Raw genomic sequence first — 26,889 nt, 5'->3', positions numbered from 1 at the left:
GAGACAGGGGTGGGAGTTCAGTCTTGGGTGAGTCAGGGCCTTTGAGGGACACATAGTGGGGGCACAGGTTGGGCCGAGGGGCGTGGCTGGGCTGGAGAGAGGTAGGGTCATGGGAACTCAGATGCCCACCCAGGATAGTGAATGGAGAGCTGCGAATGGGGGTGGTGGCCCTGAGCCCTCACAGTTGGAGGTTGTTCAGGAGCATCATGGCTTCTGGAGATTGGTGTCCCTGGGTGGCAACTGTGGTGATGGTAGCATTCTCAGGGAGATGGGGGTGACTCGAGGCAGGGTGTGGGAAATGGGAGGGGGGGTCCTAGGAGGGTGGGTGGACCCAGCACTTGGGACCTTGGCTGGGCAGAGCTCGGCCTGGTCAGCAGTTCAGGCCTGGGGCAGGGGTCGGAGGTCGGCTCTGGGCCCTCAGGAGGGGCTCCGGGATCCTGCAGTGCACCACACTCAATCCGTGGGCATGGACCCTGAGACCCTTTTCCGAGTGTTGCTGCCTTCCACTCATGCAGTGAGGGGTGGGAGGGTGGAGGATGCTGATCCCATCCTCCCGCTTTGAGCCTCTGTGCTCATCAGCACACAGGGACATTCACCCTGACTGAGGTTTAATGGCCTCTGCCTCATGTGGTTCTACTCAGAGGTGGCACCTCAAAGTCTGTGCAAATGAAGCACTGGGCCTCCCATTCCCCAGCCTGGGAGGGCAGGTGGGATGGTCTTCACAAGGGGGACATCCACCAGGAAGCTAGCTGGCTCCCTGGGGGCCCTGACCAGCAACTCTGGTCACACCCTGGTACTTAGGGTCAGCTGAGAGCAAGCGGGAGGGGGCTCTTCTTGTCCTGACACAGGCTCCTCAGCCTTCTACCACTGAGGACTGGGTGGGATGGAACTTGCCTTGGGCAGGAGAGTGAGTCTGGGTGTGTGGCAGGAAGCCTTTCAGATATTTGGAAGGAGAAAAAGGCCAAAAGTCAGGCCTCACTTTTTTTCTTTTAAATTGCAGAAGGCTGCTGGGTATGTTGTATTTGAAAAAGACATTGTGTACTTCAAATCAAGGGACACCAGGTTGGAGGAAGCCCACATACACCCAGCTGTGCCAAGACCACAGCCAGATTCCTTGCTTGGGTTTGTGCCAGGTCATGGTCAGCCATGGTGCATGCAGCCCCCATAGCACCAGCAGGGCAGACTGGGAGTGGGGTGGCCCCAACCTCATGCCTACTGCAGCCCCTACAGATGCCTGCTGTCCCCAGTCCAAGAGCTGGCTCCTCTCATGACACACTGTCGGCTTGGGGCGTCGGCTGCCCATCTCCCTTCTGCCGCCATTGGCCTTGGCAAGCACGGTGCTTCCATCTCTGGATGACTCGGTGGCCTGTGACTGGACAGGTGGCATCCAGCAATCAGCACTGAGCATGTGGAAGAGCTGTGAGCTGGCCAGGAGGAAATGCTTCTCTTTGGCATCTGGTGCCCAAACGAGAGCTTCTGGCTGGATCCTGGAGGGCAGCAGTAGACCAGGAAGGCCAACACCTGCTCTCCCCGTGCCCCAGGGGCCCGGAGCAGTGCCATCAGGCCCAACCCTGGCCGAGATCCAGCTCTTAAGGCCACTAACCATGTGACTCTGGCCTGCTATGGCCCGTGTGTACTCAGGTGTGGTGCTGGCCCTATGTGCGCCCACCCCGTAGGGCCCTCTGCTCAGAGAACTAGGCTGCTCCACCACTGTGCTCAGCAAACTGAACTTTTTTATTAAGTGCCAAGGTCCAGGCGGGCGCTGCCCCCTGCAGCCCCTCTGCCGAGGCATGTGCGTGGTTTCCCCGGCCCCTGCAGGGCAGCAGCAGCCGGGCGCTCACTTTACGTGCTCGGCCGCGTGGGAGGAGCAGTAATACTTTTTGTGGGCGATGAAGGTGGACAGGCTGCTGAACCTGATGTTGCACAGGCGGCAGTACCTGTGGTTGCCGTTGGGCACGGGGGCTGGGGATCCCTGGCTGGGAGTCTGCACGCCCTTGTCCGAATGCGAGGGGGGCGCCGGCACCGCCTCTGGGGACGCGGCTGGGGGCGGGCCGGGCCGGGGGCTGCTGGCAGGCGGCTCCTGCAGGTCCTGGCCGTTGAGGCCATCGCGGGGAGCAGCGGGCGAGGGCGTCCGGGCCTCCGCGCTGGGGCCGACTAGGGGCTTGCCCAGCAACAGCCCGTGCGCCAAGCGGAAGTGCTCGATGAGGTCGCCGCGCACCACGCCATTCGGGGGGCAGTAGGGGCAAACGACGGCGGGCGGGTCCTCGGGGGCCGCACGCAGGCGGCGCGGGGCGGCGGGGCACGAGAACTTTTTGTGCGCCAGGTAGGCCTCGAGGCTGTGGAAGCTCACGCGGCAAGCCGTGCACTCGTGGTAATCGGCCAGGGCCGCTAGGCCAGGCGCAGGGCACGGGACGGCTGCAACAGCCTGGCGTCGCGGCTTCTTACTTAGGTCGATAGGGCCTTCGGCCGCGTCCAGGCCGCTTCCGCCTCCAGTTCCGCTTCCGGGTCGCGGCGATGCGGGCGGTGTGGGGGCGGGTCCGGGTGGCGTAGGGGCAGGGCCTGGCGCGGAGGGAGGGGCAGATCCGACCAGGGGTGGGGCGGGCCCGGCCGCGTGCAACTCGTAGAGCTTGCGGCGCCTGCGCGTGCGCACTGGCGGCGCCGAGGGCGCGGGTGTCCCGGCTGGTGCTGGGCGGCGCGGCGGTGGGTCGTGGCGCGAGGCGCAGTAGTAACGCTTGTGCACCGTGTAGGTCTCGTGGCGGCTGAAGCGGATGTTGCAGGCCTCGCACAGCGTCCGGCGGGGGTCGTCATCCTCGTCCGCCCCGCTGCCCGGGCTAGGGCTGCCCTCACTGCCCCGGCCACTCGCATCAGCCTCGACCTCGGGTGTGGCCGCACTCCCCGCCTCGTCCTCGCGTGCCCCGGGACCCGGCGACGAGCGCGGCGCCTCAGCCTCGGCGGATGGCGGGGCAGGGGGCACGCGAGGGGGGGCGGGGGCCGCCTTGGGCCGGCGGACTGGGGGCGGGTCGTCGGGCGGCCGGCGGCCAGAGCAGTAGAGGCGCTTGTGTACGTAGAAGTTGTTCACGTTGTTGAAGGTGATGTCGCACTCGAAGCACGTGGCGCCCTTGGGGGCCCCCGCGAAGAGGCCGGCAGGCGCGCCCACCCCCGCACCGGCCTGCAGCCGATTGTGCACCAGCTCGGACATCTTGGCCAGGATCTCGGAGGCCGGTGGCGCTGCTGGCAGGTGCGGCAGGAACAGTGCGCTGGGACCCGGACTGGAGCCAGGCGTGGGGCTGGACAGCTCTGCTTTCACCCGCGCGGGGCCAGGGCTAGGTGGTGACGGCGTTCGTGAAGGGGCAAGGGGCCCTGGCTCTGCCTCGGGCTCCTCCGCTGCCTCCACCTTGATGCTTCTGGGGGCCGCTGGGGGCTCGCCACCGCCCCCGTTCTGGGGACCCGCTCTAGCCTCTCCGTTGGTGGCCTCGGCCAAGGCCTTCCTGTCCACTCCTGGTGAGGGGGCGGGCGCCAGGCCTAGGTCGGCAGAGGCCAGGGGGCCGTGCAGTGCCGTGTGCTGCTGGAAGGTGGCCAGACTGTGACTGTCTGTGGGGAGAGCCCAGGGGCCACCTGTCAGGGCTGGAGCAGAACCTGCTTGGGCCAGACCTGAAGCGGGGAGGGTGAGAAGGGAGAACGGGGCTGGGCAGACGTGGTACAGAACCAAGTCTGAAACTGCCACCCCTCTTCCCAGTTCCCAGGGGCTCACCTGTGGAGAGCTTGGCAGTGGGGTGGCCCGCCCCTGGTGAGTAGATCTCAGCCTTAGAGCCTGGCTGGCAGACCATGTGGTTGGTCACCAGGTGGCTGTAGAGGATGTCCCTTGTGGTGGAGATGAAGCCGCAGCTGTGGCAGACTCCTGCAGAAGGGCCATGGAGTCAGGGCCCTAGGCGCTGGGCCCCACCGACCTTGCCCACGGCCTCCATCCCCAGCCTGCTTACCGGTCAGCGTGTCTGTGTGCACCTTGAGGTGCCGCTCACAGTTGGCCTTGGTGGTGAAGGCGGACAGGCAGATGAGACACACGAAGGGGCGCTCTCCTGGAACACAGGCCTTGTGAGGGAGCCTCACTGGCCAGAGACCCCTAAGCTCTGCCTCCCAGGACCCTGGGGCCCATGAGAGGCAGCAGGGAGTCGTAGAGAGAACCACCCAGGCACACACATGGCTGGCATGCAACCCCAGGACAGGCACAGTGAGCCTGGGTGGGAGGACACGGCATTGGGGGGTGCTCACCACTATGGCTACGCATGTGGATCTCCAGGGAACTGGCGCTCGGGCAGCTTTTGCGGCACTGGGGGAAGGGGCAGACACGCTCATTGGGGTAGGTCTCCTTGGGCTTCTCTTCCGGGGTGGCCACGGCAGGGGAGCCAGCACCCTGGCGGCTGGCACAGTAGTAGAGGAGGTGGGCTTGCAGGTTCCGCTCGCTACGGTACCAGATGCCACAGTCTTTGCAGGGAAAGACGTCTTCTAAGGGGACGAGAAGGCAGGGGAGAGTCGGGCCCAGCCTGAGGGGGTGCCCCGGCAGCAGTGTGGCCACCTCCCACCCAGGGCAGGCATGGCCCTCTGCAACGTGAGGGTTGTGCCGTGAGGTCCTCCAGCTCAGGGGAGTGAGGCCTGTGACTTGGGCTGTGCCTTCTCAGGTGTCCCTTGATGACAGTGTGTCCCCTTTCTGTGGATCTCCAGGATGCCATGGGGACACGTGGATGGGGTCCTCCAGGATGGCCCCTGCACTGCTTTCCAACAGTGAGCCCTGTAAGGAGATGCTGGGGTCTTGTGGGTGCCCATGGAAGGAGTGTGGTCCGTGGGGATGACAGGACATGGGGGACGGCCTGGAGTTGGGTGCCCGTGGAGGAGGAGGAGACAGATGGGTGGGCATCCAGGTGCACGTGTGTCCCCAAGCGCTGGGGGCGGGTGGAGGCTAGGAGCTGCGGAGGACGAAGAGCGTCCGAGTCAAATACACCCCCCACCTGATGGCTCCACGTGTTACTTGGTCAGACTTTGCTGACTTGCCACACTTACCAGCCTGGGCTGCCTCTGCGTTTCTGGTTTATGGGAGTGTGGCCTGTGGGGGTGGACCTGCCAACTGGTGAGAATTTCTCTGATGGGCACTTCAGCAGCCCTCAGGTTCTAAGAGATCCTTAAGGAATGTCCTGTCGTTTTTGCTCTGCTCTGTGGCTGAACCCAGGGAGGGGGAGGCTTTGTTCTGTGTCCTGACCTTGATGTGGGGTGGAGGAGGCTGGGACCCTTTTTTGGGGGTTTAACTTCTGTAGGTTAGGATGTGTTCCTCACCCCGCTGGTTGGCAGTTACTGAAGAGGTGGCTGCCTCCCCACCGCCTGCGGGTGCTGCCAAGTTTCTACCTTCTGCCTCCTTTAAACCAGCAGTCCCCAGCCTGTTTGGCACCAGGGGCCAGCTTCATAGAAGGCAATTTTTCCACAGATGGGGGTGGAGTGGGGATGGTTTGGGGATGATTCAAATGCATCACATTTATTGTGCACTTCATTTCTGCTGTTACATCAGCTCCGTCTCACATCATCAGGTGTTAGATCCCAGAGGCTGGGGAGCCCTGCTCTCAGGAATGTAGTACCTGTCTGTGGGGTGAGGTCGTCCCTTCATGCGCAGTATCTGCAGTTTCACTGGCCCCAACCTTCCCACCGTGTTACCACTGGTTTTCAAGTTCCCTTTTATTTGGGAGCCTCAGGGCAGCTCTGTTCTCTTACCAGCGGAGGCCTGGAGCTGGTGGTGGGCTTTTGGTATCTGCAAGCTCAGTCCTGGGGGGTGGGGGGCTGGCTGTGGCACAGGGAGGGGGTGGGAACCTTGGAGCCCCAGGTGAGCCCTATCCCTGAAACAGCGAGGACGGTCATGGCCCCACTGACCAAGGGTGACCCGAGTCCTGGGTGGACACAGCCCTGTGACCTGCACAGATGCCTTGAGATGGGCATCAGCTCCACTCCTCTCACGGTGAGAAAACGGAGGCTCCGAGCGCTAGTCTCAGGAATTAAACTGGGTCTGATTGACTTTGGAGCTCAGGATCTGAGGACCATTCTAGACCACCAGCTGGAGACCCACTTGAGGCTGGGGTGGGGTTGGTGTAAACTCGATAGCAAGCCCACCATGGCCTCACAGATGAAACATCAGACTCAAGGGGAGGGAAACGGAGACCCAGAGAGGCTGCCTCTGGGCTGGCTCTAGAGGAAGTCCTCCAGCACAGGGGCTCCTGGCAGGCCTCCCTCCAACAGAGGAGAGATGCCCTGCTGGGCAACGGATGCCATTTCCTGCCCTGGTGCAGTGGCCATCCGGGCCCCTTAGAGACACTTCCATTCAGCCTCCCTCTTTCCTGAAACTGGTGTTTAGATGAGACCCCTCTGTGCTCACCGCTGCCCTGAGCCCCCTGCAGGACCCATTCTCCCTGGGGCAGTGGCCTTGCCCTGTCCAGTACAGTCCCTCCATGCGGGCTCTGGGTATGGGCCTCCTGCCTGCACTTGACCCCCTCCCCTCTGGCGACACCCACCTCACTTGGCTGCAACTGTTTGGGTCATGTTGTCTGTTCCAGTGTCCGCAGATGCTGTCTCTCCCTGGGGCCTCATCCCGCCCCGAGCTCCCCACTCTGGCCACACCCTGAGTCCCAGCGCAGGTCCACTTAGTGCCCAGCAGGCGCCTCAGGTCAGGCTGCTGGGTGGGCCCCCCTCCCTGCCTGTGATGGACGAACAGTCCACAGCCACGCCGCAGTCCTGGCCTCATGCCACTGCCTCCTCCCCCAGCAGGCCTTCGGGCTCCAGCGCCTCTCCAGCCTCTGCCTCAGTGCCTCCACCCGCTTCAGGTCATCATCATGTTTGACCTGCTTAAGAAGAAGGCCACTTTTCTCCATCTAACAGCCATGCAATTTTAGAACTAAATTGGATCTCTGACTTAGCAACTGCATACACACTGCTGCCTGAAAGCCCTCTGCTGGGGTCATTTCTTAGAAGGGACCCCACCCTCACATGGGACCACTCTCGGAATCTTGCTGTGGCCAAGGTGACGGTCTTGCTGGGCTGCCTGTCCGCACAGCTGCCCTCCCTGGTCTGGGGGTCTCCCGAGCACCCTGACTGAGGCAGCCCTGGCCAGTGCCCACGTCACTGCTTTTCCCCCATCGTGAACCTGCCCATGGCCACCTGCCTCTGCCTTGGGGGTGGTAGTGGTTCCCTCAACACAGGCAGGTCCCCCCACTGCTTGGTGTGGCGTGGACATCAAACAAGGATTTGAGGAATAAGCAAGTCGAGACCCTCTGCTGGTTGTGGGGAGGGTTCCTCTGCTTCAGCTGTTTTTACTGGCAGCTTTGTCCCAGGGACAAGGCCGCATCCCTCACAATTGGGAGGCAGAGAGCGGGGCCAGCAGGTAGTGGGTTCAGGCAGGGCCCCCAGGGTGGGCGCATCAGAGGCCCCACCCTAGCCCCACAAGGCTGGCTGAGGAAGAGCTGCAGAACCTGTGTGTGCCTGACATGCCAGGTGAAAGACCCCCTCACCCATGGGCTGCATCCTGGGGCTTTCCCCAGGAACCCCACAGCCAGGCCTCCAGGCCTCCTCTAGTCAGCTAACAGACCAGGTGACTGGTCCCTGCAGATCTTAAGCTGGGCACCCCTTGCAGTCTAGAGGGGCTGAGTGGCAGTGGGTTACTCACTGTTGACGACCGCGGTTGCGAGGATGGACGCCATGCCGGCCTGCTGGGGCAGGAGCTGGATGTCGGGGTGGGAGGGGGCTGGGCTCTCGGGCTCTGCCGGCTCCTTCTTCACAGGGTGGCTGGGGTTGCTGGGGGGCTTGGCCACCAGGAGCACTTTCAGCTGTCCACCTGCAGGCACTGGCCTGGTGAGCCGGCACCAGAGGGCTTCATCTGCGGGGGAGGGCAGCTGTAACACGGCGGCTGGCAGCTCCAGGCCACGACGGCCGTGCCTCTGCAAAGACTACCCACCCGCCCCAATCTTATCCTCCTGAGCGCCTCTGCACGACCCCATCTTAGACACCTGGGTTCCACAGCCGGGCATGGGGGCCGGGGAGAGGCCACACCAGGTAGGCAGCTGTGGCCAGCTAGTTTCCATGGTGCCCCCTGTATCCTTGGGGCTCCTGAGTGGTCCCCCGGAGTGTGCCTGCTCTTTGGGCCTTCCTGCCCAAGCCTGTCTGAGTGGGAGGGCCCTTTTCCAGGAGAGGGGAGTCACGCAGCCTGGAGGGCTGGGTAGCCACTCACCAAGCCCTGGAAAGGACTCAGCTCAGCCGACATGGCTGTTTCCACAGCAGCCTGCAGGTGGCAGCCTCGGCTAACAGGACTCAGTCCAGCTCAGAGGCTGCCAGGAGCTTGCCTTCCCTAAGAGGCACGACCCCAGGTCACCTTATGACACCCTCAGGGACCCTTGTCCTACCCAGGCAGATGTGCCCTGCTGACCAGGCCAGGCAGTGCTAACCAGGCCATGTCCCAGTCAGGTGTCCAGGCCCCTAGCTGGTCACCTGCTGCCAACCTGGGCCCTCCAGTGCTCTCTGGGCCCTGAAGAGTACCCTCAAGCAGGGAGGAGGGGTCAGGGTCCTCTAGAGAGGGGTACACGGGGGCCATATTAGCCAGGTCCATGGGTCAGCACAGGGCAGAGGGGAAGCTCAAGTCCCTGGGTGCTGATCTCAACCACTGCTTGGGCCCTTGTGCCCCGGGGACCCCACATGGGGAGGGGCTAGGGTGGGTGTTGGGAGCAGCAGCCCAGCCTGGTCCCCTCTTGCCCCCAGGAAACTTAATTCATTGTACTCAGGCGATGGTGAGGGGGACACCCCCAGAACATTCTACCAAAGTGGAGCCCCCTGTCGGGGAAGGAGGTGGGTTTCCTGTGGTCAGCAGGCATATGGCCCTTCTAGGTGTCCACGCTGTGGTGGTTGGCCCTTGCTCGGGTGTAGAACTTGTCATGAGTCTGTCCCCCCACCCACCCTGGGACCAGAGCCTCCATCTGTAAAGGGAGGACCCCGGCCTTGATGCCCAGATCATCACACACTGGGAAGGCTGGTCTGGGCAGACCTGGGCAGGCAGGACGAGGACACTAGGGGTGCTGAGGACCCAGCCTGCCCCCTTCCCTTGAGGGCCACTCCTGGATGGTGCAGGAGGGGCATAGGGGTGAGTGCTTTCCTTGTCCTCACAAGACAGAGACCCCACATGGACCTGCCGGCCCCTGCCAGACCCGGCAGCCCACCAGGCCTGGTTCCTCTGCTGCCCTTGTGGTCTCCCAGACGTCCTGAGGGCAGTCCTGGCCCCACTGGGGGGCTGTTTCTCCATGCCCAGGCAGACGCCTGTCCAGCCTCAGACTGGCATTGATGGGGGCATGGCAGCAGTGGCCCAGGCAGGCTGGTTTGCCTTTAAGGGCTGCCCCAGGGAGAGCATGACCCCCTCCTCCGGAAGCCATGAGGGAAGCGCCAGGATACCAACCCTTCCGGTAGATCTCCGCGTTGGCCTCAGCCTCAGCCAGGGCCTGGGGCAGTGTCCTCAGCCAGCAGGCCTCATCCTCCAGCAGCAGGGTCAGGGCTGGGCTCTGGGGGCAGGAAGAGGGGTCAGCAAGCACTCAGTCATGCTCCCGGACACAGCAGAGAAAGAGGTAGGCCAGGAGCGTCCCCAGGGGTCACGTGGGCAGAAGCCTGAGAGTCCACCCCATGGGTATCTTGTCCAGGCTACGTCAAGCACTACGCTAGCAACAGGCACACTGCAGGGAGCCGGCGCCTTCCATGGGTCAGGTGCTGGGTTCACTGGGGAACTAAGGCCCAGAGAGGTCGAGCAGCTCGCCTAGGGCTGCACAGCCAGTGAGTGGCAGAGTAGAGGCATGCCCAGACCTCCATTCGCTGCAGCCGCCCCCTCCCGAGTGGGCTGCTACCCCACGCTCAGGCTTCTGGCGCACAGACCCCTGGAGTGAGCAGGGGACTGGCCTGGAGGAGACGGCATCATCCCTGTCCTCCCTCCCAGCCCCGGGGTGCGCCGGCGCACCTTTGTCCGGTCCATCCCGGGACTGGCAGATGGCGGACACGCGAGGAACTTCTGCCTGGGTCCAGCAGCCCCATGAGGACCCCGGGCAGCAAGATGTCCCCCTGCCTTGCTGGCTGAGCAGCCAGCCTCCTCGTGGCTCCCAGAGTGTGGTCAGCCCCTCGCCCCCACCTTGCTGGCAGCACCCTCCTTCCACCTCACAGGTGAGGGCAGGGAAGGGGACCAGCTCACTCCCCCAGTGGCCTGGCCTGAAAGTCCGGTCTTTGAGGCGCCCGGCAGGGAGCAGTGCAAGGGCCAGCTTGCCCTGCCTGGCCCCAGGTGGTTGGAGTGACCACTGCCACCCGTCAGGCTGCAGCCCCAGGGCTGGGTGGGTTCTGGACTGCTCCTCTCCAGTGGGGCGGCCAAGCTCAGTCCCTGAGTGCCACGTGCAAACTGTGCTGAGCTAACTGTAAGACCGTGTTACCTGCTGCCCCCCGGATGGGGATGTTTGTGCACCCCGGGGCACACGTGGCAGTTGGCCAGGATGCTACATGGTGGGATGGCTGGGGCAAGTAGCACTTGGGGAGCTCCTCTGACGGGTTGTGGGCACCACCACATCTGGTCCAAGCCCACAGCTTTACTGGGCTTTGCATGCAGGGACCACATGGGCTCCAGAGCTGGGAACCGGGGTGCAGTCCAGACTCCCTGACTGGGAGACTTGGGAGGGCACTGGCCCTCAGTGCACAGCGGCCTCACCACACCCTTCCGTGCCTTGCCCTCCTCCTGCGGCGGACTTGCGCAGCCCCGCCAGTGGACCAGCCTCACAGCTCAGTCGTGGAACAGTCGAGCGGAGAATAGTCAGCCGGCGGGTCATGGGAGTGGAGCTGGTCAGCACCATGCCCACCCTGCCTGGGCCTCAGCATCTCTGCAGACAGCGATGCCCGGAGCCCACCTGCCCCCCTGACTGACCCTGTGCTGCCGCCTGCTCTCGGGGTGGGTCACGTCCCCCTCTGTGACTCGGTTTCCCCTGGGGCACCGGGCAGTCACCGTTGGTGTGGCGCTCCCCCAGCTTTGGACAGCGCCTGCCTGGCAAGTGAAGAACAGGAGCACAGCCACCCTTACTCCTCCATTCCCTCCGGCCAGCAGGACACAGCGGGCAGGGGCTGTGCCTCCGGGCCCAGGAGGCCACCAGGCTGTCAACCGCCAGACATCAACTGGAGGCGAGGGGCTCCACCAAGGAGCTGGCTTTTGAGGGACGGCCGCAGAGCCGGGGGTCTCCCCGCTGGGAGGTTTCTGCCGCCCACAGCTGGGGACAGGCCGGGGCCAAAGTGGAGTGGGCGCAGCAGCGCGTGGCCGGCAGCTCCCGCATCCTGGCTGGCCCGATCTGGGCTGGCAGCTCGCAGAGGCGGGGGCCTCTCCGCATCTCTAATGAATATTAATGAGTGGAAGAGCGAGAAAAAAATTAATCTGCCTGATCCTCCGATGGGTGCTGCGGTAACGATATGAAATCTAATTATTCGTCCCAATATTTCTAAACCCTCAAACTGAGACTGACAGCCTCCCGGTCGGTTTAGTGCTTATCACTCCCGGGAGCGGCATGTTCGCGGCATGATAAAAGCACAGCCCTGCTGACGCTGCAGAACCCTCGATTCTCCACGTCCGTCCACGCGGAGGGCAGGAGGCAGCGCCATGTTCCTGGGGGCTCTGTGCCTCCTGCCAGGAGCTGCCCCTTGCCTGGTGGCTGCCCTGGACTGGCTGGGTGCCCATGAGGGTGGGCGAGGGGCAGGGGACATGGGGACCCCGTGCCTGAATTCCAAGAGGGAGAGGGGCCAGGAGATCCAGTGTTAGGACCCTTCCCCCTCATTCCCTTGGCCCTTAATACTCTGGGGGAGCCTGGCCCCCACTTACATGGGGAAGGCTGAGCCCACCACCCCGGCCTCCCCTCCTGCGCTTGGACCCTAGGGGTGCAGGCACCAGTGCCCCACCACAGTTCCAGGGAAGGGAGCACGCCTCCACCCACCCTGTCCCGGCAGCTGCAGCCTGCCTCCCACCCAGCCCTGGGCGGTAAGGACAGAGTTCAGTCTCTGGCCGCCCTGCTGTGAAGGGGCTGACATGGTTCGAGCTGCCCTATTCTATCTTTTCTTCTCCCCCTCTGCCCCCACACTAATTCCAGGCAGTCCTGGGACAGAGCCCTTTTCTCTGGTGGTTGAAGGTCCTGTGGGCAGCAGGGTGTGAGCCTGGCCCTTCTGCCAAAACTATCAGAGACTGGCTACCTCCCTTCCCTGGGTGCCCCCAGGCTCACTGCTGGGTTTGGGTCTAGCTCGCTCTGGACAGGCTAGGTCCAGAGTGAGCAAGAAGCTTGGTACCCCACCCTGCCTTAGCTGTGGGGGTTGCTTGGTCCCTTCCTGACTAGGCCTCCCCACCCAGCCCCGGGATAGCGGGCGGCCCCTTTAAATTCTCTGGGTGCATCTGAGAACCCTCCTTGTTCCCCCAACAAAGAGGTCAGTGTCTGGGTTCTCTGCCCGCTGATAACCATCAGAAACCCTATCTCCACCGCATCCGCTGTGACAGCCATATCTCAGGCTGTTCCCAAACCTGCATTGCGTCCGTGAAGCAGTGTCCAGAGGCGGCAGGGTCCTGGCTCAGGGAGCCAGGCGGCCCGTGGAAGGCCTCCCAGGGCACCACGGGCAGGCTCATGGGAGGTCAGGGGCGCAGGCTATGGTGGGCTCTGATCAGGCCTGCACTCCTGTCTTGTCAGTCCGTCCCACTCACCATTGCCAGAGGCATCCCCACCCTGGGGGCGGCTCAGGTGTGTCAGGTGAGAGAGGCACAAGGGACCCACCATGTGCCACGCCCGGGCTGGGCGTCTTCCCTTAGGGATCACTCCCTATGGCAGCCGCAGGAAGAGGGACCTCACCGGGAGGGCACTGGTCCAGTGCACTGCAGCACCCCACCCTCTGGCCAGGGCTCGTCCTGCTGAAAGTTTGGCTCTGCCTGGCCATGACCACTGACGACAGCCTTTGGGGGGGGGGGGTCCCATCGGGAGAGCCGCTCAGAAGCTGTTGTTCCCGATGGCCCAGCCCCATCTGTGTGGAGCCAGCTGACCTCATGTCAGCCTCATGGGCAGGGGCTGCCTGCCCAGACCTGCTGCTCCTCCAGAGGGTCCCTCCTGCCTTTCACTGACGTCATGGTGTCCTTGCAGATAAAGTGGATGAGCTCTGGGAGGGCAGCTGGACATATAGATGGATGGGCCAGGTTAGTGTAGGCCTGCTTGTTCATTCATCCATCCACCATCCATTTACCCTTTCACATAGTTACATACCTACCTATCATCCATTCACCTACTCATCCACCCATCTTCTACCTGCCCACAGATTCACCCACCTATCCATCCTTCACTTGTCCATCTATCTTCTATTTATCCATCCACTATCCATTCATCCATTCACCATCCACCTGCCCATCCATCCGGCACTCAACCTTCCATCGGACATCTACCTGTACACGCATCCATCCAGTTATCCATCCAGTGTCCACTCAGCCTTCCACCCATCCTCGTCCATCTACTATTCTTCCTCTATTATCCACCCACCTTTTGCCCATACATCCAGCACTTAACCTTCTATCCAACATCTACCTGCCTGTACACACATCCATCTAGTTATCTAGCCAGTATCCACTTACCCTCCCATCCACCTCTGCCCATCATTCTACCATCCAGGTCATCTGTCTACCATCTGCCTATCCACCCATCCATCCATCCCTCTACCTATCCTCCACTCATCATTCTCTTACCCATCTACATATCCGCCCACCACCCATCCTGAACATTTCTTCTGCATCTGAGTATACGTCTTACACTGCTGGGTCTCCAATCCCTGGGTTTTCAGCAAAGGCCACAGTTGCATCCTGGGGTACCCTGAGGTCCCACAGTGAACCGACTCGACTCCTGGCAGGCTCTGTGTGCTGTGTCCTTTCCTCGGTCCCATCCCCAAGGCCCGGTGTGTGCAGGGATGCCACCGTGCCTCCCCTCCGCTCTGCCACCGTGCCTCCCCTCCGCTCTGCAGGCGGCCTAGGCCCAGGGTGGTCGTGGGAAAGTGCTGCCGCACCCCAGAGTTGCCCCTCTCCCACTTCGTCCTCCAAACAGCAAAGACAAGCTGTGTGGCGGGCGACGGGATGGTCTGGGGTGGGAGGTACGCGGGGGAGAGAGCTGGGCCCATCAACTGAGCTCGATAAGGGGCCCGCTGGAACACTAGCGAAAATATTTAGACAATAAATGAAGTATCGGAGAGGCACGCATATCTTTAAGAAATCAATCATCTTGTACGCGTGTCTGGACACTTGGCGCCACGGCGGAGATAGTGCCTGCTGGGGAGATAAGGGTTAATCAAGGATTTAATTCTGCAGGAGATAAAGTCGCAGGCCGAGCGGGCTGCCCTTCCTCCCTGGGCTCCTCTGCGCGAGTCTCAGAGGAACGCTCCCTGGACACTATCTCCCTGCCTGGAGAGGGTTTCCAGCCTCATGCCAAGTCTTCCCAGGCTGACCTGTGCCCTGGGCCCAAGGAGTACAAGAACCTCCAGAGGGGAGGCTGCCGGCAGGAGGGGAGGGTCTGGGGGTAGGGGGTGCAGTAGGGATCTCGGGGCTCCAGTCACCCAGCCCCACCTTCAGGGGTCTCTGCTCTTTGGTCCTGGTGACTGCATCACGTTACCTCCCCTCTCAGGCCTCAGTTTTCTCATCTGGACATTGGGAACAGCAGTGCCTCCTTCCGGCAGGGAGAAAATGAGGGGCCAAGTCTAAAGACGGGCGCCTAGAGTTGTGTCTGGAACACCCAGCTGTCCCTTGGAAGGAGGAAGGAGCGGAGGGAGAGGTGGGGGCCCGGCTCAGGACAGATGGAGGGAGCCAGTCAGCCTGCCTTGGTGCCGTCACCCCTATGGCTTTTCTCGACACTTGAGAGTTGAGATGTGACAGTCACAGAGCTCCCACCAACACCCCCTAACAGCTACCCTCTCGAGGGTAGGTTGCTGCTTGCATCCCTGCAGTGACAGGGAGCTTCCTGCCCATAGGGACTGCGGTAAGCACCACAGCCTCAATCACACAGTGGAGCCAAAGTCTGGCTCCTTCCAAGGAGCTGAAATCCACGCTGGAACTCTCGCTGCTTCCTACCTGCCTGGGGCCTTGGGACAGGAGGGTTGCCCTCCACAGGGTGCCGGCCATGCTGCCCTGGTGGTGTGGCCTGGGGTAATCGCCGCACATGTATCACCTCATTTAACCCGCCCAGCAACTCCGGGAAGCCGGCTTCCCTGCCTTACAGATGAGCTGCCGCTCTGCCACCCTCTTCACTGCTGGGAGTGCAGGCTCAGGCCTCAAGGACCCTACGGGACTCCTGTGTGTCCCCCTGAGGTTCCCTGGGCTGAGGAGAGAACAGCTCAGAGAGGTGGGGCACATGGCAAAGTGGCCACAGGGTGGGAGACCCCAGGGTCTGACCCTGTGCCATGGTAATGGCCTGGCCTTGAAGGTGGGCGCCCTGCGTCCTGGGCCAGCCTCCCACCACCTTGCTGAGCCGTCTCCAAGCTCCTGAAGTCCGGGTTCTGATTCTGAGACCTCTGCCCCAGTGTGACCCATGCCCAGGCTTCACTTCTCACCAGCGTGGCTAGGGGCCATGAGCCACTGTCGGAAGGGCATGGCTGAGGATCCTGCCCACGCTCCCGGCCAGCCCTGCTGCAGGCCCTGTGCCTGGGCCTGGTTCCCTCTGCAGAGAAACAGGCTCTGTCGGGTTGGAGCTGATTAGGGCTGTGGGGAGGGGGAGAGGGGCAAGCCCACCCTCACGGCCCCGCACTGCCACTGAAGGCCGACCATAGGCCCAGCACCACAGGGCACCTGCTAGCACCCTGGATCTAGCCTCACCTGAATCCCACACAAGGGCCCAGGTCATGGCTGCGCCTGCACATGCGGGGTGCTGAGCCCTGGACTTGGGTGAGCCAGGCTGGGTGCTGCCTGGCCTTCCAGGCCAGCGTCACCACGGCTGGAGGTGTTTCCCGAACACTCATCATGCATAGCCTCCCTCCCCACCCCATTCCCCATTACAGCAGGTGCCCACTCCACCGCCCACACACCAACTCACACAGGTTCTAAAATGGGCACTTGTGCCCCTTGCGAGAGGACGCCGCACAGACTCGCCTTAAGGACAGGGCACCTCAGAAGTGACCCTGAGACAGGTGACATGTCGCCCAGTGGTCATCAGCCCGCACTGGAGGCGCTTGGGCACCGACAGGGCCCGCTCCCTGTCGTCAGGAGGACCCACAGGCATGGGAAGGGACGCATCGCTCGCCCTGGGTGGCAGCTGTATCCAGAAACCCACCTCACTGGCCACTGGGGGTGGCCCCGCCCCTGAAGTCCAGTGCCGGGGGCAGCGCCGCCTGCCTGCTGGGGCACAGGCCAGGCCCGGCCCCACCACTTGGTTCCTTGTTGCTTCCTCCCCTCAGATGCCCTTCCCTTTCTCTGCCTTAACAGCGTCTACTCCCTCACTGAAGGCCCGCGTAAAGAACCCTCCCCCCCCAGGCCACCCTTCCTTGGTCACCCTGAGGGCTATAACTCCACACCTCCCCTCCAGGCAGCCCTCCTCTTGCACCCTGAGGCCCCATAGGCCCTGCACCACCTCTTCCAGGCAGCCCTCCCTGTGCTCCCACAAAGTTACCTCTTCCCTTCCCTCCTGGTCCCAGCACCTCATATCTGCATCTCCTGACCTGTTTCAAGTAGAGAGGCAGGAGCTCCTTGGCGTGGGTGTAGCCCAGCCCTGGACACTGCCTTGGCCTATGTGGCTGAGATTGGGCTACTTACCAGTTCTGCCTGTCCGGGGGATGAGGCTCTGGTCTGGATGCTCCCACGGAACGGGCCCCAGGACAGGCCCTCAGTGAGGGTACACCGAGCCCGCACGCACCTCTGTCCATCTTGCAGCAGCGGCTCCAGCTCGTCTACAGGGAGAGATGTCAGAGGTGTGAGGAAGGCCCGTTGCCCAGGTTCAGTCCATCCTTGCAGCTCCCCTCACCCAGGAGCATTCAGAGGACTGAGGGTAGAGGAGGGCGGGCGATGGGTGGGTGGCCCTGTGGCCTGGCCCAGGTTACGAGGGTGGTGCTGGGTCCTGGGGGCCAGGCCAGACCCCACGCTCAGACCTTTTATGGGGGATGGCAGGCTGCAGCAACCAGACAGCGAGGGGCGCCTGCCACTGGATCTGAGCAGGTGGGCGCACAGCTCGGGGACCACGCCTGCCACATTGGGACGCATGTGCCTTGCACAGCTCAGGGTGGGCACACAGAGCCAGGTCACCCCCTCTGCCTTACACAGGGGCGACACCGCCAAGGACAACGATGCCGACGAGACCCACCTCCCATCCCACCACACAGTCCTCCCAGCCGTCCCCCATCAGCTTGAGTCCCGAGGTCTGCAGAGCGCACCTGTGCAGGCAGCGGTGGAAATGCTGGCTTCCCACTGTGAGTCAGGGACTGCATACCCACCACCTCCTGGGGTTGGGGTGAGGTTGAGTGAGTCAGCCCCCTTAGCACCCGAGCACAGGGCCCAGCAGGGGAGCCTAGCCAGGAGCCAAGTGTTCTGCCCCCGAGGTCCTTGGCACAGCCAGACCGCGTGCACCCAGGTGGCGCCATCACTCCCTGCAGGACCCCCGCTCACTCTCTGGAAAGGTCTGGACCGGATTCCTGCTGTGGCCCTTGGTCAGCAGCTCCCTTTTTGAGCAGTCTGCTGCGCTACTGGGGGTCGAAGGCTCTCAGGCTGAGGCCGCCTGTGCTATGGCCGGGGCGGCCACCGCAGGGCTCTGTCCCATGGATGTGGACTGCTGGCCTCTGCCGGGAGCCTCCCCAGTCCCTCGCACGGGGCAGGACCTCAGGGCTGCACAGTGTCTGCAGTCAGGCTCCCAGGCTCAGCCGGGCCTTGCCGCACGACCCACATAACCTCATGGGGTGGACCACAGGGCGGCCCCTAAAGACACCTGTGCCGCAACCTGGGGTGGGCCCTGCAGCAAACGACAGGTGTCTTCATGAGAGACACAGGAAGAAGCCCCTGTGAACACAGAGCAGGGACTGGAGTGACACAGCCGTCGGGACACTGTCCTTGAAGCCTCGGGACTGAAGCTCCAGAGCTGTGAGAGAGCAGATTTCGGACATTTCAAGGCACCAAGGTTTGATTTTCCCTGGGCTGCCCTGGGAGAGACACGTGTGGCAAGTTACCCGCCCGCTAGAACCAGTGTCCTCACCAGGGAGGGGATGATGGTGGCCGCGCCCCGACAGGGCAGTCCCTCCCCAGGCCACATGCCCTCGGCCCTGGAAGGCGGGGCCACCTTGTCCCTTAGGTGCCACCTGGGCCTACAGAAGCCTCATGTGGCCTGGCCTGGGCCCCGAGCAAGCACTGCCGTGTCGGCCCCATTTCCTGGATCCCTGATCGGGCAGGCTGTGGCCTTAATGGGCCTGATTATCAGATAACTGCCGGCCTAATGGCACAGATAACGTGCAAATACGCCAGGAGGCCTGGCTAAAACGTTCTAACTGGGTCCTTGTCTTACCCAGGGCTGATAAGATGGCAGGGGACCAGGACGAGGCCAGGAGGCGGTGCCCTTTATCGGCCCCCTGGGGAGGGGCAGAGGCCGCCCCATTGCTCTGTGGCCCGCCCACAAGGGGCTGTGTCCTCTACCCGCGCACCAGGATGGCCTGGGTCCTGGCCAGGGCTCCGCAGGGTACTGGCCGGCACCCGGTCACCTGTTCCTGCCCAAACGGCCCTGTGAGGTTGGCCCTCCCCTTGTTCCCTCCCCCAATACAGATGAAGAAACAGGCCCTGAGAGGTCATGAGGCTGGCAGTGGGAGGTCAGGATCTGAGCCCAGGCCCCTGCTCTCCAGGGTGTACCTGGGTCTCTGGTGCCCCATTTGGCTGGCCCCAGGGGGTGGGAATGTGGGGAGTAGAAGAGGCTGCCTAATGGCGAGCTTGCTGGGCCCTCGTGGGTGTTGCTTCCGAGGGTAGGGGAGCCTACCAGGGTTAGGGTATACTGCCCATCCCTCCCATTGCCCCCACTGGAGGCAGGGGTCAAGGAGGAATCTTTTCTGGACTTCAGCTCTGCTGCTAGGGCCACGGACAAGCCAGGGGCAGTCGGCTCACTGTCTGGGGCCTGCTTCTGGCTGGTCAGGCTGGGGGCCCCCTGCAGGAGACAGTGCTGTCCATCCGAGGCCAGCACCCACCTTCCCCGGGGGAGGAGGAGCAGGAAGTTGGTTCAGTCTTCCCAAGAGTGGCCGAGTCCCACCCAGACCTGGGGACACAGCAGGGACGGGGGTGGCTGGCCCAGGTCCCCCTCCAAGGGGGGGATGGGATGCAGCCCTGGGCTCCCAGTCGCCCCTGACTTGCTACAGCTGTGGGATCCTGAAGCCCCTCTAGCCCTGGCGGCCTCCTGGAGGAAGGGGCAGAGCACCCACCGCCGTACCACAACAAACTGCCAGCTCCCTAATCGCGCCCCAGGGCTGGCGGCCCCCACTCCCAGATAACAGCATGGCTGGTGCTTCCCGTGGCAGCCGCTCCATCTCCTGGGTATCACGCACCACCAGAGAGGACGGCTCCTGATAAAGGCAGCCGTTCAGCATGAGGAGGTAGAACCCACCACTTTGGGCTTGCTGGGGGCAGGCCCAGGCCTGGGAAAGGCACAGAGGCCAGGGACCTGAGGGATGTGAGCTGAGGATCAGGCAATGGTCAATCAGAACCCACTTCCCTAGTCCAGGGGAGGCTACCCCTGAGAGGCTGGCATTAGAAAGGGTACCCCATGTGGGCAGTCAGGGCCATAGCAGGTGCCTGGCTCGGTGGGGTGAACATGGCTAGATCTCAGCCTCAGCTCACTCAGTGTACTTGTGCGGTATACAACCTGTGCAACTGTCCACAATGGCCCTGGTGATGTTCTGCATCCAAACACTCAGATAACCTATTTCCAGCTCCCAGTTCCTGCCTAACCCCAAGCACAAGTCAAGCAGGTGTTAAAGCCCAGTTAGCACCTATCAGAGACCCTTTCCCAACCAGAAATAAAACTGTATCCAAAAAAGTGGGGGGAGGGTGGGTGAGGCCGCCTACCCCTGGCAGACTGGGTACTCGGTGAGAGCTCCATTCAAAACTGAGAATGAATTCAAGTACGAATGAGCAAGGAAGGGGCTGGGGGTGGGAGCTGACCAGGTAAGTGACGGACAGGAAGACACAGCTAATTTTAAACCGGCGCCTAAAGCTCCAGAGGATCTAGACACTGGTGGCCTTGCAGATGGTCAGCTCCCAACTGCACTCACAGGAAACGTGGAGCCAGGGAGGCCCAGGGGTGCTCAAGCCACAGTGTGAGGCCTAGCCAGGTGGGACCGGAACCGTCTTTGAACTTAACAAAACCCTAGGTAGGTACCTGGGGCAGAGCTGAGGGTGGCACATCCTCTGCCGTCAGAACTCCCAGGAAACATGGGTAGCAGTGGCAGCACCGCTGGTGGGCCAATCAGGGTGGGCTTCCAGGTGGAGGTGTCCTCCGCCCTGGGCGCCTCCTATGACCATGTCTCCATCTCCTCCTCCCAGCTTCAGAGAAGCTGGAGTAAGCAGAGCAGCTAGGACTCCAGCTCCAGCAAGGTCCTGGCGGAGTCCTCCCTGCCTTACCTACCACGGCCCTGTCCCCACAGCTGGACAGTGGGGGAACGATGCCATCTGCCCTGAGAACTGACGCGGTCCTAATGGAGTTTCCAGCTTCTGTTTATTGAGTCTTAGCCAAATGCTTGCCATAAATCACTGGAATTCCTCCCAGCCACGCTGAAGCTGTCCCCCCACAGGTGTACAGGGGGAGAGACCGAGGTTCAGAGAGGTTAAAAGACTGGCCTGGGGTACACAGCTGGCTGGTGGGATTTGACCAGAGCCCTAGCACGCTCCCGGTCAGGGCCCTGACACCCTTTTCTGGGTCTTTCTGGGTGGAGGCAGGAGGCGATAGAGAAGAGAGGGTGGGGAGAGGCAGCTGGAGGGCAGTGGGGGGGCAGTGGGCAGCCCCTGCTCTCCTGTCGCGGGCTGGCTCCTCCTGGTGTGGAGGAGGGGCAGGCCTGAGTGGGCCTCCCCACGGGGGTCGGGCCATCACTACCGGCACAGTGTCAGGACAGAGACTAATTTATTCTGGCAAACAACCCCACACGTGTTATTTCCAGAACAAACATGCCACGCTGGGATTCAATCTCACCCCCAAAGCATGTGTGAGAGTCCAGATGAGAAAATTCAGCCTTTGCATATTTACATGATTTAAACATCTATTTAGGTCTCAAACCGCTTCAATGGCATCCTGAGGGGCCACAGAAAGGAGGCAGGACTGGGCATGGCCACCCCAGGCCTGGCGTGGGCGCCCAGAAGATGGGGTAGCGGCTGGGAGCACTGGGGTCTGGAGTCTACGAACAGGCCAGTCCTGCCACTGCCTGGCTCTCGCTGAGCCTCGGGTCACCTGCTGGGCTGGTGGCTCCGAGAGTAAAGATGGTGCCCTTCAGCATGAGGGCCCGGCACGCCCCTTCCCCTGCGCCTGGGTGTTTCCACACCTCTGGTCCTGCCAGGGCTGCAAAGGGCTGTCCTCAGACTTGGCCCTGCCCCCAGCTCTGTCCCACAGCCTGGAGTCCTTGGCGACCTCCTTCAACAGCAGGTGAAACAGTGAGAAGGTTCTGGTCTCCCTGTGCTTCCCATTGGAATGACCCAGAGAGCTCGGATGCTCAGCAAGGGCTGCGGCCATCTGGCCAGACCCGAGCTCCTTCTTGAGGAAGGATCCGGGGCTCCAACCCAGACCATCTGGCTCCAGAGCCCACAAGCCCAGCCACCCCCAGGTCCTGCCGAACCACGGCCCACTGGCCGCTTGGCGGTTCTGCCCGAAGGACCCTGATGTCCTCAGGAGTGTCTGTGAGCTCAGGCCTGCCCCGCGCTCTGCTGGCTGGCCCCTCCTTCCAGGGGCTGGGCTCCATTTGTGCTAATGGCCAGTGGCCTCCAGGGTACAAAGGCCAGCCGCCCGGCAGTCCCCGCCCTGAACGGTGGGCTCTGGGATCAGTGTGTGGGTGCCCACCCTGGAGTCACTGCCAGAACCCACTTATCTAATCGGCCTCATCGCTCCCGCCCGGCCCCGCCCTGCAGCTCCCGGGGGCCAGCTGGCCCCGGCTTTGTCGGGAGCGGCCCTATCTCAGGGATCATGCTGTTTGCCTTTGATAAAAGTCACAGAAAAGGGAGAGAAGGAGTGAGAGGGAGAAGAAAACCCCAGAGGGAGCAGGCTCCGCCCTAGCAGGTTCTAGAAGTTTCCAAGGGCCTGGTCCCAGAGCAGCATGTCCTGCACCAACGTGCAAGCAGGCACAGAGGGGGCATGCGCCTCCCTCAAGGTCACGCAGCAGGTCAGGTGGTGGGGTTAGCCTGACCAGGTAGGGTGGGCACCACCAAGGCTGCGGGGGCCCATCTGGACACACAAGACCCGGAGCTGGTCACCTTCCCTCCTGCTCTGTGGCCATGGAGTCTCTGGGCTGGGAGGGGAGGGTCTGTCTGTGCTGGCGCTGAGGCCCTGGCCGTATGTGGCTATCCTGTGATCTGGCTGGAGGGGCAGACAGCAAACTCCCATCATCTGCTTGGAACGCTCCCACCCTAGGTCCCACCTGCCGGCCTGCTTTTGATTCCTGTTCACTGACAGGGCAACAAGGCCCAGAAGAGGGGACTCGGGACAGGTCAGGAGGGGGACCCAGGTCCTGCTGCATGAGCAGCGCTGTGGGATGTGCCTGGGTGAGCCAGCGAGGTTGAAGTGCATGGTGGGGAGCCAGCTGCTCCGCAGGAGGCCCACACACCTGCTGGAGCCATGTGGCTTCTCCCACCTGGGCTGGTGCCCCAGGCTGGGTGGTGGCTAGACTCTCACCCTGGCTGCTGACAGGCTTGGTGGCCTTCTCTAAGCTATCCCGCCCTCCAGGCCTCAGGACCAGAAGATGGCCTGGATCAGGCCACACCTGAATCCCACATCAGGAAATTAAAAGGGGCGGAGCCTGATCCTAACCCTGCAGTCGCTAGTGACCATGGTGCCTTTTGGACAGACTTAGGCTCCTAGCTGTGACTCACAAGGACAAAGTGTCAAAGGGACATGGTTAAGCTTTGGGGTAAAATTGCTGGGGTCTATTTCTGCCACTCATTGCAAGGCGAGGAGAACACATCTTGGAGAGGTCAGGGGATGGTCTTAGGTCACAGGGCCAGCAAGCAGCACAGGAGGGTGAAGCCCAGATGTCCCTGACCCCAACCCGTGACCTGACCCAGGCAGTATGCTCTCGCTCACAGCAAAGCCAGCACAAGGAGAGGCTGAGCATTCTGGGCCCTAGGCACTATCCTGTCCCCGTTCCTCAGGGGAGCTAAGCAGGGTGGAAAGCCATCCTGACACCAGTCCTGCACACAGGCCCAACCCTGGAACCCTGGGCCCACAGCAGCGGCATGGCCAAGATGGAAGGAATAACCTGATGCGCGCCTTCCAAATAAGACAGCTCAGGGAGCCACTGGCTCAGAATAAAGCCACTTGAGTGTTCGGAGGATTAGTGGCTCTTTGGGGCCGGGTGAGGGTTTCCCCTCTGCCTCCAGCCTGGGTGCCCCCAGGGGGCCCCTTGGAGTACCTGGACCCTGGCAGGAGAGCCTAGAACCAGCAGAAACAGCTGGAGGGGCTGAGAGCTGGGGGCACGTATGAAAATGGTGACAGGCTGCAACTAGTTAAGAATCATATGGTATACACCAGGGTCTCTGGCCTCATGGGGGTAACTGGATGCTGAGACAGAGCCAGGCTCTGGTTCCCATGGGACCACGACCTGCTGGAGCCCAGTGCTGCCAGCCGCCCCTCGGCCTCAGACGCCACCCTATCCCACACCCACTCTGGGGGCCGAGCTCTACCAGATCTCCGCTGTGTAGTTCACGTTACCAAGAGCCTGACTCTGGAGCTGTGGCGGTGACCAAGATGATGCTCGATTCACTGACAGGGAAGTCAGACTAGAGGACTGCTGGGAGCTGCCCCCGTGGCACACTGCCGCTCGTGGGTCTCCCATTGGTCTGCCAGCCTGGTGCCCTCTGCCAGCACCCCTGAGTTCCAGGCTGGGCAGAGGCTGAGCCTCCCTGGAATGGGGTGGCCTTCTCATTCCAGGCCAGAGGTTTTCAAAGGGCTTCGAGCCCAGAAGCTCCTTCCCAAGAAGCTGTCCACAGTCCCTGCACTCACAGTGGCCAGTGGTGGGGGCAGGGCTGGAGCTCAGACTCAGAGGACCCCTCTCAAGCCCCTCCCTTGGGGTGGGGCACACCTGCCCCCACGGTGGCTGTGCCTCATGGGGCCTGCCTAGTGTGGGGTGGAGCCAGCAGGCAGGTTCCCTGGAGCTGACGGCAGAGGGGGCTGGTGGGGCGGCACGGAGGCCCGTCCATTGTGGGCTTGTAGTGCCAGGCACCGCAGGGCCTGGGCCAGGAAGGGCCCTTCAGGGGGCAGGACCCTGGACACCCTGGCTGGGGGCCTCTGTTCCCAAGTCCCCTCATGTGTGCAGTGGGGGCGCCTCCACCAGCTCACTGTGCCCTGAGCTGCCTCCAGCGCCGAGGGGCCCACGTGTGCATTCTAGGGACTCTCAGTCTCTCCCTAGAATGTACTCCTTGGGCAGGGGGCACTGGCGGCTAGCTGTGTGCAGCCCACCCTGCGGGCATCTGTCTGCAGGATGGTGGCAGGGGGGTGGCCTGGGGCTGAGGACCCAGGCCCTGCTGACGAGCCACAGGCCTGGGAGAAGGGGCAGCTGGTCGTGTGGGCTGGGGGTGGGGCGTGTCCCCCAGCCCGCCTGTACCTGCCCTGGTACCCCAGATGCATGGAGGCTCAGAGCTGCCCCGGGGCTCCTGCTTCCCATCTGTGAAGAGCTGGCACGCAGGATGGGCGAGGAGGGGGACACGCTGGCCCCTGGGCCTGGAGTCCACTGTGGACTGGCCCCACCCGCCAGCGGGTGACGCCAGCCCCCAGGTGCTGAGCCCCTGCCCCACCCCCCACCCCCCCCCCGGCCCCTGCCAGCTGGTGCTGTGAACTTCTCTTCCTATCGCTGGGACATCACTGGGATTATTGATTTTTTGACACAGAACAACAGCCTATCTCTGTCGGGCTGAACCCTGGCCCCGGCTAATGGCAGACTGGGACTGCCTGGGGAGAGCCAGCAGTGCAGGGCGGGGCCGGCCCCACACCAGGGTTCCGACAGACCGCCCTCGCCCACTGGCCCGCGGGGCCCCAGGGCTGCAAAGTTGGTGGCCGCATGGTCTCTCCAGCCTTCTCGAAAAGCTTAGAAGAAAAAAAGAACTGTCCTGGTCTCCAGGCCTCAGCCTTCCCACCTGCAGAGTGGGCAGAGGGTCCCAGCAGCTCCGGGCCCTGGGACTCTGATCTCGGGAGAGACCCTGTGGCCTGAGAAACTGGTGGGTGGGGGTCCCTGGCTCTCCCCAGCCCTGCCTGGTCCTGGAGGGGTGGGCTGGAAGCAGGACCTGTGATAAGGTAAGGAAAATACCTCCTGTGCAAACAGCTTATCAGGCTCCTATCAGCCTGGGCGTCCTGGCCTCGGCCCTGTTTTCCAGGGGCCAACGCCACCGAGGGCCTTTCCTTCCGGCCGGCTTCTAGCTCACCACCTCTCAGTCGGCCCGGCTGGCCCCGCTGCCCCCTGTGCCCTGGTCCCACCCATCTGCCCCTTGGGCCCTGTCTCTCTACTGTGAATGGGCAGGAGCGGTGGGCATGAAGGCAGCTGAGGCTCTAGGACAAGGCTGGGTGGTTGAGAGGGTAAAGGGAGGGTGCCCATCCCAGCCTGGCAGGGGCCCACTCCGGCCCTAAGGGCAGTAGTGGGCACTGAGGTTGGCCAACACCATTGAGGAAGTTGCCACACTACCCCACCCCGCAGGGCCAGCCCCTAGGGAGTAAGAATCTCCCTTGGGAGAAGCACTAGCAGACCCTGTGTGAACGCCCTTGGGCTACTCCGCCCATGGAGGAGGCTGAGCCTGGGGAGGGCTGTGTCACCCTAGGCCCCAGGGCTCTGGGGCACTGGCCCGGGGCCCCTGAGGATGACCCAGCATGAGGCCGGTCCCGAGAACTGTGAGCCCCTCTCAGGAGCTGTGCGGACCTGCAGATGCCTGCACCCAGGACGTGGATGACTCAGTCCTCAAGCTACCACGTGCCCTGGGGGTGGCGATTCTCTGCGTTCACAGAGGTGGAGACCGAGGGTCAGAGGGGATCTGGCCACACAGTGTGGTGGTGACTGAGTTCAAGCCCAGCCCTTGATTCCTGTCCAGCGTTCTGTTCTTCTTGCCCATGTGTTGGGGGTGGGCGGATGGGGTGGGGCAGGGTGGGGAAGGGGCAAGGAAGAAGCGGCTAGAGGACAGAAGGCCCTGCTTCCTGCACACAGCGGGGCCCGGCTGGCCCCAGCTCCAGACACAGCGCCCTTCCCCGAGCCTCTGCCCAGGAGCCTCCAGGGCGCCCCCGCTGACCCTCCACAGAGCGCGCGTGTCTGCACCCCACGACTGGGCTCCACCGGGTCTCTGCCTCGGGACCTGCACCCCTCTCATCTGCTGAGGTGATGGCTCCTGCCCTCTCTGCCAGGTCCTGGGCCCGCAGGGGAGGCAGAAAGGCCCGGGACAGGGGAGGCAGCGGCGGCAGGAGGCGCACACACAGCACGGCAGGGCGTCTGTGCGCAATCTGTTTCTTTGGGAATCATTTCTCCCCTTTCATGTGGACATTTTGCAGAGCAGCAGAAATAAAAACACTGATGGCTTACTATCTTCTGCACGCGGCGATGACTATCCACACCACCACACCACCCTACGCCTGTCTGCATTTGAGATTATTTTTTCTGGGGTAAGTTCCTAGAAGTTGAACT

At 62.7% G+C, this 26,889-nt stretch overlaps 1 protein-coding gene across 4 annotated transcripts in view; it reads right to left on the bottom strand.

The window, feature by feature from the left end:
- Positions 1-1,703: 1,703 nt before the first annotated feature.
- ZFPM1 (zinc finger protein, FOG family member 1) overlaps positions 1,704-26,889 on the bottom strand; it is a 61,890-nt gene continuing 36,704 nt past the window's right edge. For 3 of the 4 annotated variants that reach the window (XM_065925177.1, XM_065925175.1, XM_065925176.1), the window contains exons 4-10: positions 16,829-16,962; positions 9,467-9,569; positions 7,694-7,903; positions 4,270-4,503; positions 3,981-4,076; positions 3,752-3,898; positions 1,704-3,651 (exon numbers count right to left, since the gene is read on the bottom strand). In XM_065925177.1, the coding sequence (XP_065781249.1) occupies positions 1,838-3,651; positions 3,752-3,898; positions 3,981-4,076; positions 4,270-4,503; positions 7,694-7,903; positions 9,467-9,569; positions 16,829-16,962 (2,738 nt within the window). In that variant the 3' untranslated portion in view covers positions 1,704-1,837. The remainder of the gene's footprint in view (positions 3,652-3,751; positions 3,899-3,980; positions 4,077-4,269; positions 4,504-7,693; positions 7,904-9,466; positions 9,570-16,828; positions 16,963-26,889) is intronic. The other variant, XM_065925178.1, reaches the window with a different exon arrangement.

The sequence above is a fragment of the Muntiacus reevesi genome, chromosome 2, assembly GCF_963930625.1.
Source record: "Muntiacus reevesi chromosome 2, mMunRee1.1, whole genome shotgun sequence".
In the NCBI taxonomy this organism is placed as follows: domain Eukaryota; kingdom Metazoa; phylum Chordata; class Mammalia; order Artiodactyla; family Cervidae; genus Muntiacus; species Muntiacus reevesi.
Note: the sequence above shows the minus strand (reverse complement) of the source record. Positions and strands in the feature narration are given on the sequence as shown.